This window comes from Colias croceus, chromosome 3 (genome assembly GCF_905220415.1).
Source record: "Colias croceus chromosome 3, ilColCroc2.1".
Lineage (NCBI taxonomy): Eukaryota > Metazoa > Arthropoda > Insecta > Lepidoptera > Pieridae > Colias > Colias croceus.
The window spans coordinates 3,247,290-3,270,317 of NC_059539.1; the positions used below are offsets into that span (position 1 = coordinate 3,247,290).

The following is a 23,028-nucleotide window of genomic DNA, read 5'->3' on the forward strand; positions in this document are numbered from 1 at the left end:
AGGTACTTACAAAATTTTAAGCATGTAAATAATAATTTTATTCTTATTTTATTAAGTTATTTATGTGAATGTAGCATTTTAATTGTTAATATTAGTTTAATGCAATTAAAATCAGCTGAACTAAACTGAATCTCAATTCCTATTATTGTATAGTGAAATACTGTTGAAATTACTTCGTCCAGTGACCGTCTTGGGTTTGACGCATTATTATAATGCCAATTGTACATTAGTATCTATTTATGATTAAAATATTGATTAGTTGTTACTAAAAATATAAAATCAATCAAATATACCATTTTTTATTTCGCCATCCACCAATTCATCTAATTTTTACACTTTGAATCTTGTAAAAATATTTTTGACATAGCTTTTATAAAAAAAAAATCATAAAACTATCGAGATTAATATTATTTTTCATTTTTCACTAATTTCCATAAAAAATAAAGAGCCATACACAAAGATTATGAACAGAAACAACACGCAGAGATCGATTCTGACAACATTATTACAAGCAATGACATATTATGGTCTTGAAATGGTACAAGCCGAACCCATAACATTTATCTGCAAGCTACATGCTTGTTCCAGCGGCCATTAAAGGACTGTGATAAAATACACTACGTTTAGAATCGTGTAGACACAGCCTTAGTTTACATATTATGACTGAGTACTTATTATGAAGTTGCAAAAAGGGCGATATAATTTTCTGGATCTTATTCAAAATTTCAAGTGGAGTCCTGCTAGTGCTATAAACACGAAAGTTTGTATGGATGTGTTGATTAATGTATATGAAATTTGGTACTGCGATATATCAATTATAGTAGGGACAACTTAGGACTACTGGTCATTACTTTTAAACAGTTACCACGCGAGTCACGCCGCCACTTTCAGTTCTAATTATTGTTGTCGTAATTCGGGTACCTATCAGTACCTATTGGGATGTTAATGGATTTGTAAATATCATCTAAGCTACAAAAGATTAATTATTAGTATTTAAATTCGTCATATTCAGATGTCCTCCATAGATATTAAAATAGATTTAAAGCGTATACTATAAATCAGTTTGGAACATATCGAAGTTATTCCATATTTTGTTTTATTGCGAACGCAACTATAGGGTTTTGATAGTGCAATTTTCAAAACGGCTTTATTTCTAAATAGATGATGGTTATTTTTTAATCGAAATTGTGACTTATCCCCGCTGCATAGGGTTGAAATTTGTAGGGAATAAACGTCGAAAGTGAAAAGTTTGTCGATCTTGGTGGTCGGCAGTGCCTCAAGCGTGTTCCCACGAGTATCGAGCGCAAGAGAAAATTTATGTTTACGAACTAAGAAATCTGTCATAAGAGATACGAATGGCGTGGCTGAATCTGAAACAGCGTGAATAATTTTTCACGCAGGACCTTGTATGTTGAAGTGGGTTGGATTTTTTGCGATTAATGCACTTTTTTTGTTCTATCGCTGTGTTCATTTCTCTGTGGTCTGTGATGGTTATATTTCGTTTGATAAACATTTTTGCCTTTTGAAAATAATTTCAACATCAATGAGATTCTAAATATCATATAAAAATGTTACAGTGTGTATTTATTTTGTTATCGAATTGAAATAAAGAAATGCATTAGAGATTCGTATATTGTAATTTTATTGCAGCATAAAATAAATCGCGAATCGATTTTATTGAAAAAGAAAATAGGTAGTTATTGATTTCAAAAATCAAATATTTTGTTCAAACATGAATCATCGGTCTGTACGAATTTTCGGTGTTATCTTTGTCCTTTTTTATGTAATTCCCAATAGTAAGTAATTTAACATTTACTTCTTGTTAAATGTATTTTTTAGATAGATAGTTCAATAATGGTAATTTCAGAATTCCTCCTTTGAATTATGCTGTACATGTATTTAATTCAGATTTCTACGTTCATGGAGCTATAACGCTTCTGAGACATTTAAGAAAGGGATCAGAAGAATTGAATCATGTTGACAAAGATGATAATAATGAAGAAGCCGGTTTTGATTTGGATCCAGATGAAATGAATAAATTCCACATTTGGCCTTTAGGAGTTATACCTTATTATATTGATGACTATTCCTTTGGTTGAGTATAAAAACTTTATAAAAAATTTCAATTTAAATTCATTTGAGATATTCCATATCTCACACACACAATACAACGGTTAAAATGTTTTTTGCAGATAAAGCATTACGGGATACAATTCGAGCATTTTTAGACCACACAGGTCGAATAACTGGATTGCGTTTCCTGGAGTTGCTGCAGCCACCAGAAGATGGCAGCCGATGGGTCTTCTTTATTAATCGTCAAGGTCTCTTAGGTTGCGAAGATCATCCATTCAATAGCTTTACAAACGAAGGAGTACAGGTAGAGATAGCTCTAAATAAAAAAATAACTGCAATATATAAGATATAGATAGATATATAGATAGATTACTTATATATAAGATATAGTTGATGTCACTTTTTACAGAAAGTAGTATTAGGTTATGACTGTTTAAAAAGTGAAAACGGTATGGGGGAAATTATTTTGTCCCTGGTAGGTGTACCTCCACAACACAATGCACCTAATAGAGATGATTTCATCAAAATTAAAAAAGATAACATTATGCCCGGTAAGTTTTAATTTCAAATATTTTGAAGCGACATAATTAAAACGAAAATATATTTTAAAAAATATTTTGCAGATAAGTTAAAATTGTTTAAAATATTGAGAGACGACGAGTGGCTTTTTCATGACATTGAGTACGATTTTAAAAGTGTTGGACATTATGATTCTCATAAGTATACAGTGAATGGAGCAGCCACAATTTTGCCACAGGTAAATCTATAATATAAAAATGAATCCCAAAATGTGTTGGTAAGCGCATAACTTTAGAACAGCTGAACCGATTTCTTTAATTCTTTTTTTATTATATTCCTTGAAGTACGAGGATGGTTCTTATGTAGAGAAAACGTGAATATGTACGACGGGCGAAGCAGGGGTGGACCGCTAGTGTAATATAAAAGTCAGGTAAATCTATGAAATTTTAACTATAATTCAACATTGTAAATATTATAGGATGCTACATTGGACATGGAAATTGGACCTGGAAAGTGTTTCAGCTATAGAGATATCCAAAAAATTAAGATGTTATACAATTTTATTATATCAAAACACAAGGATAATGCGCGTCTTCCTGAATGTCTTAAAATATTTTCACCGGGGCCCAAATTTAAGAGTTACAGACCAAAAAAGAAAGATACAGTAACTCCAAGAAATAAACCAAATAAATACTTAGGAATAAAAGATGAAGAGCCTGAAAAATTAGTTGACATATCAGCTTCTAAAGAAACGAGGGATAAAAAGAAGGCTATTAAAAAAGAAGATACACAAGATAATGCTCCACAAGATGGAACGCTAGAAAACGTTAAACATGAATCTCATGAGGAGCACGACAAATCTCATGATGATGTAGAAAAAAATGGCAACACTGTACCAAGTGATAAAAATGAAGATAAAAATAGTGACCATTCAGATAAATTAAAAAGAGATAAGGATGATACTACACCACGGTCACAGACATTAAAATCTAAATATGATAAAAAAAACTCAAACAAGGATTTACTAAATCTATCTGATTACGCAACGGGAGAGGAGAATTAAAACGAATACATAGTTTGTTAAAATTATTTATTTAATTAACCATTTAATACATTATCTATCACATTATAAGCACGTTTGTATGTCACGTTTTACATAACATGTTTCACATATAACTTCGCAACACCATTTGAATTGACAATTACAATTTTCAGTCTCCCTAATTGTATTTTGTACATAACCTCTCCTACAGCATAGTTGATCGCAGCTGTCTGTGCCAGCTGAGCTAATATTACATTGGCGTCCTTGGGTGCCTAGAGACCCAGTCTTCAAATTTGGCATACAGAAGTCTGGCGATTCTTCAGAATATATAATATCCTTCTTGCCAGGCCGTTTTATGATTGGACTCTCTGGCATAAAGCTATCACCATCGTTGTTGGCGATTACCTGTTAAAATATCAGAACTATAGATCTATTTACATAAAAATTAAGTTATGTGTAGTGGTTGCTCACATTTCCAATTAAGATTTATGTCAAAATAGAAAATATTTTTATGCAAATATATGCAGGACGTAATCTTTCACCGGCAATAAAATTTTACAACTTAATATGATAATAAAATTGTAATATTTTGAAGTAAAAAATGCCGCGCGGTTTCTGCTGTTGGTCTTAGCGTGATAATGTAATATATTACTCGTGAATAATGTAGCTTTCGAATGGTGAAAGAATTTTTAAAATCGGACCAGTAGTTTATGAGCCTATTCATTACAATCAAACAAACAAACAAAGTTTTCCTCTTTATAATATTAGTGTAGATGAAAACATTTCATTCTTATTTCCAACTATTTAATGTACTTTACCTTAGCAGCGCCTTCAAATTTGTCCCTTAACTTATCACCGACTTCTCTGAATGTTGGCATTCTCCACCAGCAAGTTCTGAGGGTGCAGGAACCAGATAAGCCATGGCACTTGCATTCTACCCTCATGTTGGCTTTGATTGCCTAAATAATAGAAATAGTAGTTAATAATCATAGATATTTAAGTATGCTTTATACTTTTTGGTTTTGTTATAGCCATCTAGATAAGTGGATTCGATAAACGTCCGTTTATTAGTTCCAGTTTACTGGCGATAACTAGATGTTACTTTGGAGCATGTCGAAGAAAACTAAATATAAATGGCAAATACTTTGCTAAATATAATATATTTAGAAATATTATTTCTCTTACTTGGACATGACCGTTATAATTAATAATTTCTGCTAGAATTGAAACGACATCGTCAAACAAATTAACAAAATTTTTACTAACCAACCTCCCAGCGTTGTGATTATGGAGCTTTATAAGCGTCTTGATGTCGCTTCTCTTTCTATATCTGCTGTCCATGAATTCCCTGGACTTCTGCAAGCCGAAGCGAACATTGTCACTGCAGCCGCCCCACTGCCAGCGGTCCGTTTGCGCTGGCGCAGGTGGGAGGGGTATCGTTGCTACGCGTCCACGACGAGGCTTTGGAACTTCCTGTTTATGGGAACATAAGCTTTTTTATGGACTGTTATGACATAAGATTTGTTATACATTGATATTTATCAAATCAAAGTGACTGTTCAATTAAGTTTATTAGGGAAGTGAGATTTGATACAGATAAGGCATAAGATACCTTATTATACTTTTATTTAATTCTTGTAGAATTATTTTATTGTTCTTTTTATTTTGGACATGTAACCAACAAACCATTAGTACCTGACCTAAGACACAAAATTCATATTTAAAATAGATATTTTAAAAAAATTGAATTATTAGGGATTTCTTTACCTTTTCACACGAACATTCGAGCAGTGACCCCGCCGTGCACGCTCTCGTGATAGCATAGGTGACACCGGCAGCTGTGATGGCATTCACGAACCCGGTCTCCCTGGTGTCTGTAACAAAGAAAAACTAAATAAACTTTCTATTTTCCATATAAAAATAGTTGGAAAAGTAAGTTTTACGAGTAATGATCACGGGGGGTTACCATGATGTCTCATAGCACTAATAGTTCTAGTTCTGATGTGGGAGTGATGGAGCATATACATCTATAGCGTTGACCAGCGTTGACATATTTCCACACTGAGACTGTAGGTACGTCATAAATACCGTGTCTCGTAAATACTGATCGATACTCTATACTTCAGTAGGTAAATATGTCTGATATTATCAATTTACTACATACTATGAGTCAGAATAGAAATTGTGTGACAAAATTGAAGAGAGTTCTAGCCAGTTAACTACTATGGTATTCAATTAAAATGGTAGACCTATATTAAATGAAATTGACTGTAGGTGCTATGTCTATTAGTGTACCGAACTACCGAGTAAGAAGAAATATGTAATATTAGTTATTTAAAATTGACACTTAAGAAACAATGGAACCACAATTAAATATAACCATTGTCGTTCACTACAATAAAGTTTAGTGTTACTTTGGCAGATTCGTTACGGTACCTAACTTAGGTTTTAAATGAATACTAACATAACATAACAATGTGAAGTTGTTGACCTAAAAATCAATATTCACACGGCCATAGTAATAAATAGAGATGGGCTTGACGAATTGCAGTTCGATACATAAAATATTTGAACATGTTGTACGGTTCGTTAGTTACACTACTAGAGAGTAAGGATTATTTGACATGAAACTGTATGAGAATACATTTTTAGTAAGACTGGATACGAAATATGGACTAATTAATGATAATAATGGATAAACCCTTTAATTAAAAGCAGCGAAGACCTACTGAGATCTCGATATTCATCAAACAAACGGTGCCCTACCTATACGTAGGTAATTATTGGTGTAAAGAAGTTTTTTTTTTTTTTTTTTTTGTATGGTGTTTCTCAATGTTAGCCAGAAGGGCTTCTACATTTTAACGCGGACGCGGGGGTGAACTGAAGGTTCACCCTGGTAGCGACATGCACAAGGGCGTCCCCCCTTGACGGGGACCACGAACCTCGGCTTGAGCTGTCGCTTGAGTGGAGGAGGCCAGAAGGGCCCTAATCGGACGGGGTGTAAAGAAGTGTGAATTAAGTATTCTATGTATATTCAGACTTCTTTTCTAGTCTTTCTGGACAGCCGATCTTAAAGAAACAATCGAAGATAACATATAAGGTAATAATATAGTACCATAATAACCTATTCAATATAAGTTAAATTACAAAAATAAAATATGGTCATTAGTCATCCAAAAAAAAAATCATCTACAAATTGTTATATTAAAACTATTTCGCTCACAATAATCTAGTCGAACGGTCGTTACCACATAATTTACCATGACTAACCATTTAAAATCGTGTTTGCGGTTCTTAATTCTGTACTATCGCGGTTATAAAGATTAACTGACTAGACGGAGATTGGACCTGGACCATTTTTATAATTGATTACTGTCAAGCCAATTTACGTAAATTTGCGCCCTTTGTGGAGATATTTGGCAACATTTTCTTTTTGTCAATTGTGGTAACGTTCAGTCTAGACGGTGAATATTCGGAATACAATTTTTTTTTAAATAATACTGCAATTCGTGCCTTCATACTCACGAAAGTAATGATTGGATTCATTACAATGCTTCTTGGACTTTCTTCTATATGTGCATAGCAGTAATGAACTGTACCTAGGTGCAGTGGAGGCAATGTATACCTAACGATGTAGAATGTTCATTGTTATTCAAATATGAAACAAGAACATGTAACAAAAAATGTAAAAAAGAAAATCTATTCCCAATTCAAGATCATAGAATGACATTCTCATACAGTACATATAAGCGATACGTTTATTAATAAATGGAAGTAACAAATAAAATTTTAAACCTATTTAGGGCTCAACCGTTGGAGTGTTCATTAAATTGAGATTAGATAACTACGGGTTTACGCAATGCTACAGTTGACAGCAGATCGGCATCGCCTGCGCCTATCGATGCCATGCTAATTGGGCCTCATATACTCGAGGCCTCGCATCCTCGCATTCCACCATCCGTCCCAAGATACAGAGAAATTTATTGCACAAACAATTTATATAATTGACGTGCGACAAAAAAGCGAGAGTGCACACCCATCAGACGCAGAATTCAAGCAGTAATTACAGCGCTTACCGCTGTAGTCTGCGATATTTCATGGGTATTTTTATCTTCGATTAAATTTCGCCCGGCATCGTCAAGGATGCGTCCTCCGCTGGAATTATGAAAGGAATGTCAATTTCGAAATATCTCGCTAGAAGTTTGGATGGTGGAAAAAGTTGAGGGGGGACGATGGGAACGGGAATGGCGCGGATGCCCGGCCCGTGGCCGACAAGTTTTAGGGAATTTCAAGAAGTTAACGTTAACAATTTACATGTTACTCTTCTTTTTATTTGGTATTATACGCTCGTTAAGCAATGCGGATTTTTTGCAACACTAGAAGACGACAGTGTTTTAATATAAAACAAAAAATTCAGTTATTACATTTTTACCATCGAAAAAGTATTCAAGTTGCGCTAATTGAGCAGCGCTTAATATTTTATATAGACTGTGTGCAATAGCTGATTCACTTTATGAAATTCCTGTTCCAGCAGGAGGCGTCATTGTATTTTTTACGCTCAATGCGATTCGCTGTCAATAGGACAGCGCGGTCGCGACACTCGACCGTCATTATAAATCTGTGGCGGTGAGCTCAGAGCGGAGCATTCCCCGCGAGCCTCCCGCGTTATGCACTGTAATTATCGCAAAACTCGACCCCGACTCACAAATATGTCGTTGGGAACGAGGGACATGACATTCTCATCACCAAACGCTAAGTTTTTTCTATCGTCTCCGCTCGTCGAGTATGCGGTGCCCTGAGACACTCCCACGACGTCCGTCTTCAATATTTGGCTGTTTACGACATTGATTTTTGCGAGCGACACGAGCGAGCGGAATGCCGCTATGCCGTGTCCGTCTGAATAATTCAGCGAAATTTTAAATCGATCAATAATCGATGGTTCGAATTGATTCACACTTGCGGGCTGTACGGCTTCCATAATATCGGTTTTTGTAGCGTCAAAATACTTGGAGTCGTTCCAGCCGTGACATGCTGTCGATCAGGGCACGTGCTGAGGCGGCTTTTTGTACGTGTATTGTAAAATTATACTTTAAAAGACATGTGCTTGTTCATACATAATTTTTACCAGAGTTTACACTGAAATTAATTCGGTAAAATAATGTTCATGCATCAGTTTTATTTTTACTTTTATAATTACTAATGAAATGAAGATTTTTATTGCGCTGCACTGTGAAAATAATGAAGTTTTCAAGAAAAAAATCTTATAAATAATTATTATAAACGAAGTACAAATTATATACCACTATACACCTAAACAAAAGTTGACAGTGCCTATCGATACTCCTTGATCAACGATTTTGATTAACAACTTTTGATTACAATTGTCATAGCACCCAAAGATCATCGATAATATTTACTAACTAGAAAAAGCTTGATATTATGTGACTTAAAATTAATTACAACATGGATCCGGTGATGATATTCCACTATTTTACTTTCGGAGTTGTTCTTTATATGTCTATATTTGATGAAAGGGGTCCTCCTTCACCGCACGAGTTGAAATTCTTTCAAGATCAAGATGATGAAGACGAGTGATAATGTTTATATGAGATTGTATGGTAAAATGTATAGTATATAAATTTATTTTAAAGGTATGGTCTGGTCTATTTTCTTAATATCAGTTTGCCGTAAAACCCTGAAGGAAATGATAATAGAAGCATTTGGACATTTCCTGATACAGATGTTAGAGAGTGAGAGAGAAGTTTAGTACCTGTGTGATATTCTCCTAAAATCTAAGTTACTACTTGTAAATGAATTAAGGAATTGTAATATGTAATTGATTTTATAATTTCATGTTATATTATCGACATGGTAGTTACCTTTCCACCAATAAATAATTTTTAGCAATTAAGCTAAACATTGTCGAAACTAAATATGGAGAACAATTCATAAATCACATTCCAAACCCGATCATAATTCCAATTCGCAAACGACTTGCAAAATCATACCATGGATTAATAAAAACCCGCATTGTTTGATACCCTTTCACAATCATTAGGGGTCTGATAAATTTAAAGGACATCAGCGAAATAATTTCCAAAACAACATCCGCGATAGTAGCTGCAATTAGTATAAATGGACGCTAAAAACAAAGATTTAGGTCTCGCGACAGTTTCCTTTCGGATAAATTTTGATTTGTCCGTCGATGACGGCAGCCCAAACTTTTTGCCGACACGCAGTATGAATCACATGTAATTACACTTAATAACCCGTTACAAGTTTCAGGGCTTTAATGATCGTATTTAAAAAGGTCCAATTACAACATTAATCAATTGCAATAGCGATATAAATTATATTGATATAAGCGGAGAGCGAATACCTCTGTGTACGTCAAATTGTGTAGATAAGACTCGCGGCGACCGAGATGATCTTTCGCAGGCCATATGTGAAATTGCTGGGATTTTGCAATTTTAATTTTATTTATAACGATGCGGTGAAAGGCAGAAATGTTAGCAAGAAGAGTTAATCTGAAGCGTATAGTTTAAAGTAAGGTATTCCTGTATACAGTCGAATTATAAATTAAGAAGTGCAGCTGAAATTCTGCATATTATGGGTACAGATATGAACATAATATGAAAATTTTTATTTATTTCATCTATTTCGTGACGTAAGTTACAGAAGTAGAAAATGAAATAACTAACAGACAATTTTCAGTAAGTAATGTTCAGTTATATTTTTGTAAACGTGTCTAATGTTTTCACGTCGTCATTAGATGACGACGTCATAGAGTTCAAGTAGCGATAATATTAATTAAATTAAAAGCGAGAATTATTAATAATTAGTCTATATATTATTAAAAGGAGGCTAGGAGGTAAATAAGAAAATTGAAATGTCCTACTAAATAAATAAATCGCTATAAGCTCACACTTGGCCCACGAGCCAAGCGGACGTACCCGCTAGATAGTGATAACTGAAACCCGCTCTCAGATAATGATCGTGTTTGTCTGTGGCAACTTTAAATTGAGCATTCACGCACACCCCCGTAGGAATTTTAGATTTGATATGGACATCAAGCGACACTTCTGCCCTTTGTCGTTAACAACTTTCAGTTTATTTTATTGTAATTCCGGTTAATAACTGATATATTGTATTCATTATAAGCTCCGTTTTGGCTCGGTTCACTTGGCATTGAATGTGGTCACCGTTCTTTTGGATTACTTTTATTTCTTGTGGAAATTCATGAAATAGTCTACGTTATGTATGGTCTCGAATTTCAAGTATTGATCGATTAAACATGCCTCATGTTTATGTTACCGTAGTATATGGAATACTTTTGTAATTTAAAAATATAAATACAATTATTAATCTTATTGAAGATACGCTTAAGGAAAATATCAAGATGCAATGGCATACGGTGAATTAACGATGCTTCCTAGATAGGTATTCAGTCCGAGCTATTACTATAAAGTAAGTAATATTTTTTATAGTTAAATGGCTATACACTCTAAATTCCTGCACGTAATACTTCAACCCCATAAGTTGCGAAGAGTGAAACATGGGTGATGTTTCCTAGACCGAGAAGAGCGTCGCGTATCGGGTGTCGCGCAAAACCGCTGTCATAAAACATGTATGCTGCACTACCTACGCGTTTGTGGAACTTTACCTTCATAAAATTATCATACTAGTTTTTACCGCGACATATAAATGAGACGACAACCGAACGCGCCACAGCGAAGCCTCCACCGTCTCTGTCCAAACACAAGAAACAATTTTAATACTTTCCCCTTTTGAAATTGAATTAAGATTACACATTTATGACACGCTCTTAAGCTTATTTATGCCACATAAATCGTCAAATATAACGACTTAAATTATCCAAGCGTAGCACTATAAAAAGAGAACAGATGACTTCTTTAAAGAGGATCAGTTTAATACCGGGACAATACATCGAGTTGTCACAGCGACCGCATCGGAATGTTTGAACGAACACGAGCATTTTATCTCATCTGATTAATTCAAATATTTAGCGCAATAAATACAGGGCCGGGGCGGAGGGGGTGCGCGTTTCGACTGTCGGGTGACATGGTGGATGGGGGACGGCGCGCAATTGCGTCAGTGTCAGCTTGTCAGTGCGCACCCATTGTGGGCTCCTCTGGCCGATATACGAGCGCCGCAGTCGCAACGTGCTCCTGATTTATCGACGTCCCATAGAGGCTCTACGACGGGCCCCGCTGTCGCCGAATAAAGCGAATTCTCACGCTACCGATCGCACGCGCTCCCGTCTTCCACCCGTATTTAAATTGAACGATCGTTTCTCATTCCTTTCCCCCAGATATTTTACGTCGAGTAATACGATACGACACTGTCCGGCTCTTTCTGCAGTTTTCGCGTTCCTTTTTCCCCTCGGCCCGCTATTGTTCACTTGTCAATTTCTTTAGCTAATGCGAGTAAACGTCTCATTATGCGGTGCGGTGCGTCCGCGACGCGCATTGCGTGTTGTGACAGCAACCACCCACCGGAAGGAGCACCGTCATTCAGCCGCACACAAAACGCGAATACTTTATTCAACGTACGTCCGATGGCTAATTTGAATGGATTGTGCTCGCTTAATAGGAATAATTAGCTCTGTTAAAGCGTGCATCCCGAGACGACGCGACGCTGTGTCTCCGCTACGAGTGGTTTGTCCAGTTATCTTCCTTTTCCTAGTTAAACATTAACCTTCGAAGGACATGCGCGTTCGAGGTTGCGTCACATGGCATTAAATTATGGTTACGGATATGCAGCGACACGTCTTATTTAATACATATAAGTAAATGTTATAGCTTTTTGAAGTAATGAGCGTGTTTTAGCGCAGACATAAACCTCGACACCATTATCGTCATGAAGCGAACGATAAATAAAATTCCTTACGCTTCGGTTTTAATTTTATTATTATGCGTTAAAGAGTGGTTCATAAAAAGCAATCTTGATCTCACGCTATTTTGCCATAGTGAAGGCATTTTCTTTAATTTGGCGTTGGCTGAGGCGACGTTGACAAGTGCGGATTGTCGCAAGCGCGCGCGGCTGTCACGGCTGACAGACGGACGGCCGTTTGTCCAAAGAAAATACAAAAAATAAAGTGGAATAATCCAGTATTCGGTCGCAGGTGAAAGGGACGTATGCTCTAATGTAGGTTTGAAAGAGACGTGGAATCTCGAAGACTTGTCTTGTGGATTCTCTACGTGATGCTTGTGAGATATAGCATCTACTAACAATTTCGTGCTTGAGACGTCGATTACGTTGGTTGATGTTTGAATTTCAAATAGCCCAGTGGAGCTATTGTTTATTGCAGCATGAGCCAAAGAGCTGACATGAGTTATATCGAGTACTTATAAACATTTATTTAAAATACATTTGGTGATTTTCAATCAAATCGGAATTACTGAACACTTATAATTTTAGCTTCAAGTCAATAAAACTGTTGCGATATAACAATCAACATTTTGATTTTAATACTTTCAATGGTACGAACTAATTTATTTTTAAAAGCCACGATTGAGCATTAAACTTTTTTATTAATTTTGAGAAATACCTTATCTCGTATAAAAACCAAAGTATCAAGTTTCCATTCGCTTATTGTAATTAACATTTAAAAACGTATTGAATGCATCGAATCGAAAGCCGAATTAGTAATCAATATCGAAATTAAGACCATTATCCGCGTGGAGGCTGCATGGGAGCGACCATACGAGTGAACAGATTAGATATAACAAAAATACTCCGGATATTACACTATAATTAAGAACATTTACGTGTTTAGGGCGCCAAATTTATCGCCGAGTTTTTTGTTGATATGAAGCCATTCCTGGGTATTTATGGCTCGCTGTACGGGTACGTGTGAGGTCCGTACGGGCAGTAGTCGGGTTATCGCGTGGTATCTTTATGTGATCCCGCTGCTCCTTCCAACCTGTCGACACTTAATGGTTCCCCGAGATTAGTACGCGATCCCAATATTTTGGGAGACCGTGTTGCGGGATTGTTTATAGCTTAATTAGGCTGTTTTGTATAACTCGAAATTGGTCGCTGCGGCTCTAGGCAGATAACGTGTCGGGGATTTACGATTTGATATCCTAGTACTGACGTGTACCACGGGGTTTGGTGTACGTGTTTTGTTTTTATTCACTTTTACGATTCTAAATTCCCGACAAACTAGTAAATTCAGTGGGTTTGTATTTATTTACTGCTGGTTGATTTATGTTATCGTGAGATGTGAAATTAAGTTGAATAAACCACGTTAAGTTTACGATTAATTAACGCATAGTTCTTGACAGTTTTGTGTCAAATATTATACAGTCGATATTGTTCTAGATATTTTAAAATACGTCCTCTAAGATAGAATTCCTTCTCGATCCTGCTTAGTAAAGATTTCCGCGTTTTCTAGACTAGCGCGAACCAACACACAGACAGACAAAAATTCTAAAAATCACTAAAAGAGAAATTAAAATAAACTAAAGGTTTGTGTGTGTGTGAAAATCATATTTTTTCGTCTTTAATGAACTTATTTTTTTTAATTAGGTATTCAGATATACACCTATGATAGACAATTGTTTAAGAAATTAATTAATGTGAAAAATGAATGAATCCTCAATATATTTCAGGTTTATATTAAGGAAATAAAATGAAAATTACCTTCAACCCACTATTAGTTAATAGTTATAGAAATAAATATTTAATGTAAATTATTATATAACGGAATAAACTTTCTTAATGTGTAACATATATAAGCCTTTATACTTTCTGATTTTTGAAATAGAAATTCACTAATTGATTAATTCAGTTCAATAAGCAATTGTAAAAAATAACTTATAAATAGAATAGAAAAATCAAATCGTCTTTTAGTAGTATCTACTTTTCAAGCACGATTAAAAAAGTCATGAATTATAAACACACTATATATATCCCCATACCTAAACATATATTTATATAAATTTCTTGAAGATAACAGGATTATAAGTACATATTAAAATGAAATATTAAAATTAAGTACCTATATATTACTTACGCTCGGTGGTCACTCGACAGTAAGTGAAGTGATAAGGTTGTTTAAGTAAAAATGAAATCCTTATACATTGATAACATTTTGACACAGAAAAAAGAACGAAGTGAGGAATGCACGGAGTTACTAATGAAAGGGACCAATTAACGATTTTTTTCCCCGTCACTGATTATACAGGCTGCTTATTTTGTAAGGAAATGAATTATGAAGTTTTTAAGATAAAATTCATTAATAAGTATACTTAGATTATTAAGAATATTACAATTCATTTTGTTGTAAAGAGGTTTCAATAACTCTTAATTGTTCAAAGCAATCGTACACAAACTGAAATAAACTCAAACAGATTCGACAAAATAGAGTCGATGAGACCGTATACGATATTAAACCTCTACCAGGTAATCTTCCAATATATAATTTAAAGAAGTTGATACATGAGGAGTATAATACAGTGCAAATGGCACTGTATTATAGTTAATTGCTAATCAGTTGAAGGGAATGTGTGTACTTTAGATTTGTAGCTATAAAAGCTTCGATATGTTCATAGTATCAATTAGGTAAATTCGATCAAATTTCATGAACTGAATACGAATACGAATATTTTGTGTTGCTTATAATGTAAATAGTATTTTTTTATTTGTTAAAAGTATGAACAAGTAAATATACAAAAATAAGTTTAATTTAATATAATGGACATTGGCGAAGTCCCTTTTTATTGGGTGGAGTCATTAATTAAGAGAAGAAGAAGAAGAAGTTTAATTTAACCTATGACTATCACTGTATTCACTTTCACTAAATTCGAATATCACTATATTCGAATAAGTAGTCGTATCATTTAGTAGATACCTACATCATTTATAAATTTCATCATAAAAAATAATTTAATTAAAAAACATCACGCTGTATATAATACTGTCCCCATGAGTGTGTGATAAAAAACCGGGACTAATTCAGTTTTGTATCCCGTAGCCCGCGCCACCCAAAGCTGTTGGCAGCAATTTATAAGCTTTTAACCTAATTTGTTGCTATACCGCCACTTGCTATAAAACACTCGTGTCTTATTCTATTTGAAGTGAAATGTTCCCGTTGATATACAGGGTAGGTATATTTTTACATAAATTAATTAACTACTAGGAAAATTTATAGCGTTTTAGTACATGAAGACCTAATTATTGGACTTGATGTTCATCAATACAAATCAATATGAATTATAACTATAACTATGAGTTATATAATTTGTTCTGTTATATTATACTAGCTTTCCACCCGCGGCTTCACCCGCGCAGTCAAAGAAAAACCCGCATAGTTCCGTTCCCGTGAGATTTCCGAGATAAAACCTATCCTATGTCATTTCTCGGGTTTCCAAATTTTGCAAACAATCCTAAAATATTTTTAAAACTTTGTATTGATGGTAAAACTGTTGGATGGTAAAACTCCAAATACAAGCTTTTATTATGTTCATTAATTCAAATTGAAACAAATGGAAACTCGAACAGTCTCGTAAAAACATTGGGTGCAATAAACAAGCAAAAATAAAATACATTTAAAGTAGTCTAAAGACTAAATGATAAATTATTGCAGCAAAAAACGTTAGACCATAATTGCAAATCGCATAATGATAAATAACCAGATAAAACAGTAATTCAGTTCTCATTTCATATAAATATCAAAAACGAATAAATAAATGAACGAATTAAGCTATCGTTCCAAACAATAAAACATTTAATTAATGTATTTTACATTAACAAAACGTTCGATACCCAAAAAGCAATAAAAACGCGTTGACATTTCCAACGACTCATCTCACAATAAATATATATTCGGATTAACATTATTTGTTTTCATTTCTCGACTTCTGGGTCAAAAAGTGAACAGTAACAAACACAAGAAAAAAATATTAATTTATTCAGGTTTATAAATATTTCTCGTGTCTGGCGAATTTGTGACAAATACCACTTAATTTACACTAATGAATCACGCGAATGCACGTCGAGTTAATTATCCTGCAAAAAGTTTGCACATTAATTAAAAATCAACGCAACTAATACATAATTGAAATAAAAAAGACGTTATCATATTTCTCATAAAAAAATATAAATCTATAATATACAGTGATTAAATCATCAATAAAATGAAACAATCAAAAGTAATTAACGGGGTATCGATTTGGAAATCGTCAGACAGGCATAAATATCGATATCTCAGCGCATTAGATATACGAGCGGGCGCATAAAATCAACTCTTTAGGACTAATCGAATTAGCCAGAGATAGCTTTTAGATTTAACACATTTTGCATTCTTTTGTCCATCGACTAATAAAGGTGGCAGGTAGCGATCCTCGCCCAAATTTTACAATATCTTAAATGCTGATGAACTCATCGCATCGTACCGATAAATCTATTGATGTTTCTTTTTATTTTCGTCTTTCAATAAAATGTTATTAGTGGCAAAGTATCATGATACATTATTACATAAAGGCAAAGTGTACTAATTAGTTTTATATAGCAGTTTTTTGTGAGTTGATATTTTTTAAGGAGCGTCTACATTTTTATTCTATTATGGTGCTGCGTATAATATGAACTTTGGACATAAATGGTATTATTTAATTATAAAAGAGATTAAAGAGTTTAGTGTGTGAGAATTCAAAGTGAAGTAAAAATATTTTCATTATTTTACGCTTACTAATTATTTATCGACATTATTCTTCATTTAGACCACGTTTATAAGGCTGCATAATATGAAATTAATCAGTTTATTCTTTCAGTTTCCTCTAACGATCGATCGAAGTTCGACCAAACTGTTCCGAATACCAATTTTAAATCAGTATGTAAAGGACCAAAAATTTCTGTTCCTTTTAATTCTTACAAGAAATCTAACCTCTCATCAATATTTTCCGCATACTGCGCCTTTGCGTTGTGCAATTCCAACGTCTATTTCTGAACTGGTGCGCGCACTCCGTAGCCCCGAGGGTCACGCCTCGTGTGATCTCCTTCAGCAGACCAGTCTCGTTCCTGCAGATTTGCGCCAGACGGCCTCGGGTGCGCCGGTTCTTTTTGCAGACCATGCGAGGGTCCAGGATTACTGCGCTGCCAGACGCCCTGGAACGAATGACATTGTTAAGTTGGTTAAGCTTTGAAAGATGTATTTGTGCGTGTGTATGTGTATGGTGTGTGTGTGTGTGTGTGAGTGTGTATCTAGATTGTTTTCGGTAAATAAAGCGGGGTTGTAAACTGTTGTGTTGTGTGTGAGTTAATATTGACTTTATTATGTTGTATTGTTTTAATATTTTTCTTGAACGCTATTTTCCTCCTGCGTGGATCCTCATTGTAGTTTTAAGTAATTTGTAATGTATAGACTGCGTTTTTATTATAATTCATTAAATTATCTAGCTTGTTAATGTTAACTTGGTTGAATTATTCAAGGCAGTGCTTTTGACTGGAATTGAGACATGGATCTGTGGGTGTTTTTGCATTGTTTAGGATCTAGTGTTTATTACAACTAAAACTGAATATTGATGATAAATAACATGTTGGTGGTGTCATCATAGTGATTTGTATATTAAGAGAAATCTATTATGCATTATTTTGTATTATTCATAGAGGATAATCACTAGTTTTATGACTTTTTTTATTTACATTTACTATTACCATTAGTTAATTTAATAGACATTCAATTGAATATAAATATTATTAGCTACGTATATGTCTCCTTAACTTCTACAAAAATCTACTTTTTCCAAATATCCTACGCACAACAGTCGCAGCTAGATACGACAAAATTATTAACAAAACCCATTACCTATCTGATACTTCTTAAAAATGTCTGGTAATTAATACATAATATTTTAGTTATTGCATCTGTTAATTGCGTTTGAATAGATATTAGTCAATAGTTTTCACCCACGTAGCCATGGGAGGTAAAAAACCTGAGGCTATTATGTACAAGTTGATTTCGATATTGAATGAAATAACAATCATTTTTATTGGTGGTATTGTTTTATGGCATTTTATTTGCTGAATGGCTTGGTCAATATTAAGACAAATTATTACATAATATTTTATATAAATTACCATGCTATGATTAATAACGTAGTTAATAAAGTAGTATATAAATAATATATTTTGGTGAGGCACTTTTGGATGTTACTATTGAACCTATTTTAGTCACCAATATGTTTGCTGTTTGACTTCAAGATCGAAATAGCATTTATTATATTTTGCTGCGCATTTATATACTTTTTTGTTTCCAATAAACATTGTTAAAATACTGTTTAAATTGTGAAATGAAAGTTCACAAGAACATCATTTTCATTAATCAAATAGCAATGCACTTTTTACAATATTACACTAAATACGAGTAGTTACAACATCACCATGTACCAAAATATACAAACTATTATAACAGCTCATAACCTAAAAATTTCGCAAACTTCCCGCGCGTCACAATCTGTTATCATACATGTTTGTTACTCAATCACTACGTCTAACTTGTGAATGAAGTTTATTTTAGCCTGTTTACATCACACGTCGTCTCTATCCGATGAGATGCAGATGGAGTTATAGGAAAACAATTGCGACGCTTATCAGCTCAATTGCTTTGTCGTACCAAGTATCATATCGCCTTGATATTTGTATAAGCAAGGTGGTGTAGAGTTCTGGTATTATATTGTCTCAATTAAAAATATATTTTGCTTGATTCACTGCAAGTAGAGTGATATTGGAGTTCTGTGTATTCTGTTTGTTTGTTCTTCTGGAAGGTTCTAGAATAATTAATTATTGTTTTTTGCGATTAAAGACACATTTTATGAAGGATTTGTAAATTTTATAGGTATTGAGCTTTGTTATTTTAGTTCGTAGAGTTCGAAAGCTCCGAAGCTTTTCGTTAGCTTTCAAAAGCTTTCCGTCTCTGTTTGTTGAATTAAATTAAATAAAATTGAAGTATTTCTCAACAGAATAAGATTCTTTAAGCCACCTTGCAACATGTTTGCGTTTTTACTGGACGGAAATTTACAGGGCGTACTCTATAAACACGATCATTTTAAGTGCTATGCAATGTAAAACATCTCCAAACAAAAATCTATGATCAATTTCAAAATCGTTACGTTACATAATTACAGAAACAGTCGTAAAAGTCGACTTTTACTACAACTAGTGATGTGCTTCTCGCCGGTAAATATCGATTTACGATCCGAGTCGATTGGTGAGAGATGTGCGCCAGGACGCGCTGACGGATCAACTGTTTACTCGATAAGAGTTCATTGTCAGAGAAGCAGAGTGCAAAGCTAGTTCGAATAAATTTAGACACGTCTGAAGACTTTACCGAGAACCGGGTCTCGATACTGATCGATTGTTTTACATTCGTTTTAAGACTAACGATTCGATAATAAGCGTGTGTAAGAATAGAATTGTTATTTGATCGATAAGCGGACTGGTTATATTTTCCGCTTTTTGTCAGATGTGCACTGTTTACGACTTTTTATGTTCTACAAAAGTAAAAAAGCGTGTGTGCCGAGCATACTTGTCAAAAGTGAAACTTCTTTGGCAACATTCAAAGATACCAAAATCGTCGCTTTATCACGTCATGACGTGACGGTATTGCCATGACGCGACCTTGAAAATTTACACTTAACGCGCCTAAACAAGTTTCACTTCAAAAAAAGGTTTTGCTTATAATCAAATTTTTTTTAATATTTTGACGCGTATATGTATCTAGTGCATAAATTAATAATAATAATAATAATAAAACATTTATTGTCAACAGCACACAAAACATACAATACAAGATCAGAAAAAAAATAAAAACAAAAGTAACACTCTAAGTAAAAAAGAAAAAATAACAATAATAATAAAAATAATAAAAGAATGTATATAATAGGTACTGGACATTTCTCTGTTGACAAAAGGGACCAACTCAGTATCTGGCACGAATGATGAGATGGACCATTCGCACCACTGATTTTCAGTGGCCCCTAATGACATTTGGAGTTGACAATCACTACTGTAATGTAATGTTTACATTTCATAACTCTAAACTAACAGTAAAATTATAAAACTACATTACACCTTAAACCTAAAAGAGCTAAAAATAATAATAAAAAAAAAAAAAGTAAAGAAAACAAAACGAATTAAAGATAAAAAATAAATAAAACCATAAGAAAATCAAAGCAAATCATGCAATCACACTTGAGAAAGAACAATTGAAAATAAAGAAACTTAAAGTAAAACATCACCTTTTTTATTTTACATACAACACAATACAAATGAAATATTTACAAAGGAAGTTCTACACAGCGCCACCAAGTCCCCTATGGAGGGTTTAAAAGTAAGAGATTTCGATATTTGCGTCGAAAATTTTCCTTATTGCGCAAATTACGTAGTGGTGGTGGTAGATTATTCCAACACTTGGTGGCACTGTATCGGAAACTTCCCTTGAACCCTGCGGAGTGGTGTCTAGGTATGGCCAGCTTTTGAAATGCTGATCTTGTTTGATAGCTTAGGGCACTGCGCTCACCCATCCAGGCAAGTTTTTGGTATAGGTATGATGGAACTTTGGTTTGCATTACACCGAAAAGAAGAGTGGCAAAATGTAAGCGCCTTCGAGCTTCCATATTTAATATCTTAGCACTTTGAATATATGGACTAACATGAGTTCGAGGCGGTATATTCCAGCAATAACGTGCACAAGCATTTTGTACACGTTGAATTGCTGCTTTTGTCCGTGAGAGCAATCTAGGTCCGTACATTGTGTCAGCATAATTAATTAATTTAATTCTTATAAATGCTTTGTATTCCAGAAGGGTTATTTATAAAAATCGTCAAATATCGTCCACAGCATTGACAACTTGATCCAAATTATGACATTTATTTATGTGCTTGATACATTGCGCAATTAATGAGGAAAGTCTGATAACACCGCTCTGTGTGCGGGCGGACGACTTATTTTAATTAAAATTGTCGAAAGCGAAAGCCGTACTTGTTTTTTTATGATCAATTACGATTTTTATTATGTTTGATATTGATAGATGATTGGAATATTTATTGAATATTTTTAAGGTTGTGGTATAAGGTAAAGGACTGTGAGGCGAATTTTGGACATTTTAACTGCTGAACATTTCATAGTAAGAGTTTCTGAATTGAAAATTGAGAAAAATAAAGTCTTATACAAAGGAAGAAAAGTTTTAGCATCGCTGATGTCACGAAGAACAAGGTTTTGAATAAGCTCCAAATAGCCGACTAAAGTTTGTTTCATACAGTTCCCCTAACTACCTTGCTCCCATAAACGCAATTTTTGGAAATAAGTTTACAAAATCGTTTATAAATACACCACTTACCTATTAACACCACAAAAAACTAACCTACAAGAATTCTACAAATATTTATATTAAACAATATCTTTTATAGTAACTTTTATACAAATAAAGCCATAAAACAAGGAATTTGCAACAATGAACCCGGTTTCGGGCCTTCTTACTCATTGCAAAACCATGAAGTTTACAGGAAAGAGTTTTCAATCAAGAGTTTAATTAATATAAACAACTAGTGGTAACGTTGTTTTACTACAACAGTAAAAGTCAAGATGCGTCTGATTTACGAGCAAGCCGCGCGATTGCAAGCGTAGGAAATGATTTTATTAACATTATACTTTCAGTGTTTACGGGCTTTCATTAATGGTTACTGAGCTTGTGGTTAAGACAAGGCTTCAAAAAAGGTTAAAAAAGTTGTATTTTCTCGATTTCGTTAAAGTATTTTCAAGTTGAAAATTGGTCTATTGAATAAAAGTGTTTAATTTCAAATGTCGTTAAAGGTTTGATTTTAAAAGATACTTATCATTAAAATACTTATGCGTAATTGAGCCTTTTTAAATTCCAAGAAAAAAGATTTGCACCCAAAAAACAATCCTAATCGGAGTGTGTGAAGAAACATTCTAAACATTATCTAATTTTGTTTATATGTCAGTAGGTACATAGTATGTCTGTGCAGTAATAGCCTAACCCTTAATTTAACAAAATCTTGGTATATATATTATTAGTTGTACAAATATTTACCCTATGCTCACTGAATAACAAGATCTCAATGTTCTTGTTAATATTTCATAGGAATCTAGCCGCTCACAGCTCACTGATTGAAAGATTTGCCAAAAATGGTCCGCGTATTTATCTACACTTTAGATTGTTTAGATCGTTTCACACGGCAATTTTGAGTTTATGTACTTGCTCGTTAAAATTATGAAACTTTTGAGATTTATATGAATCTTAATATTTTGCAAAATTATTCCAATTTAATCTTGATAACTAAAAAAATCAAACAAGATAACTGCGTTAAAAACAACCGACTTCAAACTTGGACTTGCAACATTTACAAAT

At 33.9% G+C, this 23,028-nt stretch overlaps 2 protein-coding genes across 2 annotated transcripts in view; one reads left to right on the forward strand and one right to left on the reverse strand.

Annotated features, from left to right (window-relative positions):
- Positions 1-1,714: 1,714 nt before the first annotated feature.
- LOC123706252 (zinc metalloproteinase nas-5-like) lies at positions 1,715-3,798 on the forward strand. Its single transcript, XM_045655435.1, has 6 exons — positions 1,715-1,796; positions 1,909-2,094; positions 2,193-2,377; positions 2,483-2,624; positions 2,697-2,830; positions 3,071-3,798. Exons 1-6 carry the CDS (start codon positions 1,733-1,735, stop codon positions 3,653-3,655), a joined length of 1,296 nt encoding a protein of 431 aa, XP_045511391.1. The 5' UTR covers positions 1,715-1,732; the 3' UTR covers positions 3,656-3,798.
- The window catches only part of LOC123706253 (protein Wnt-6), a 39,088-nt gene continuing 19,725 nt past the window's right edge, over positions 3,666-23,028 (reverse strand). The window contains exons 2-6 of the mRNA XM_045655436.1: positions 17,544-17,764; positions 5,402-5,508; positions 4,901-5,107; positions 4,453-4,593; positions 3,666-4,039 (exon numbers count right to left, since the gene is read on the reverse strand). Of these exons, the coding sequence (XP_045511392.1) occupies positions 3,719-4,039; positions 4,453-4,593; positions 4,901-5,107; positions 5,402-5,508; positions 17,544-17,764 (997 nt within the window). The 3' untranslated portion in view covers positions 3,666-3,718. The remainder of the gene's footprint in view (positions 4,040-4,452; positions 4,594-4,900; positions 5,108-5,401; positions 5,509-17,543; positions 17,765-23,028) is intronic.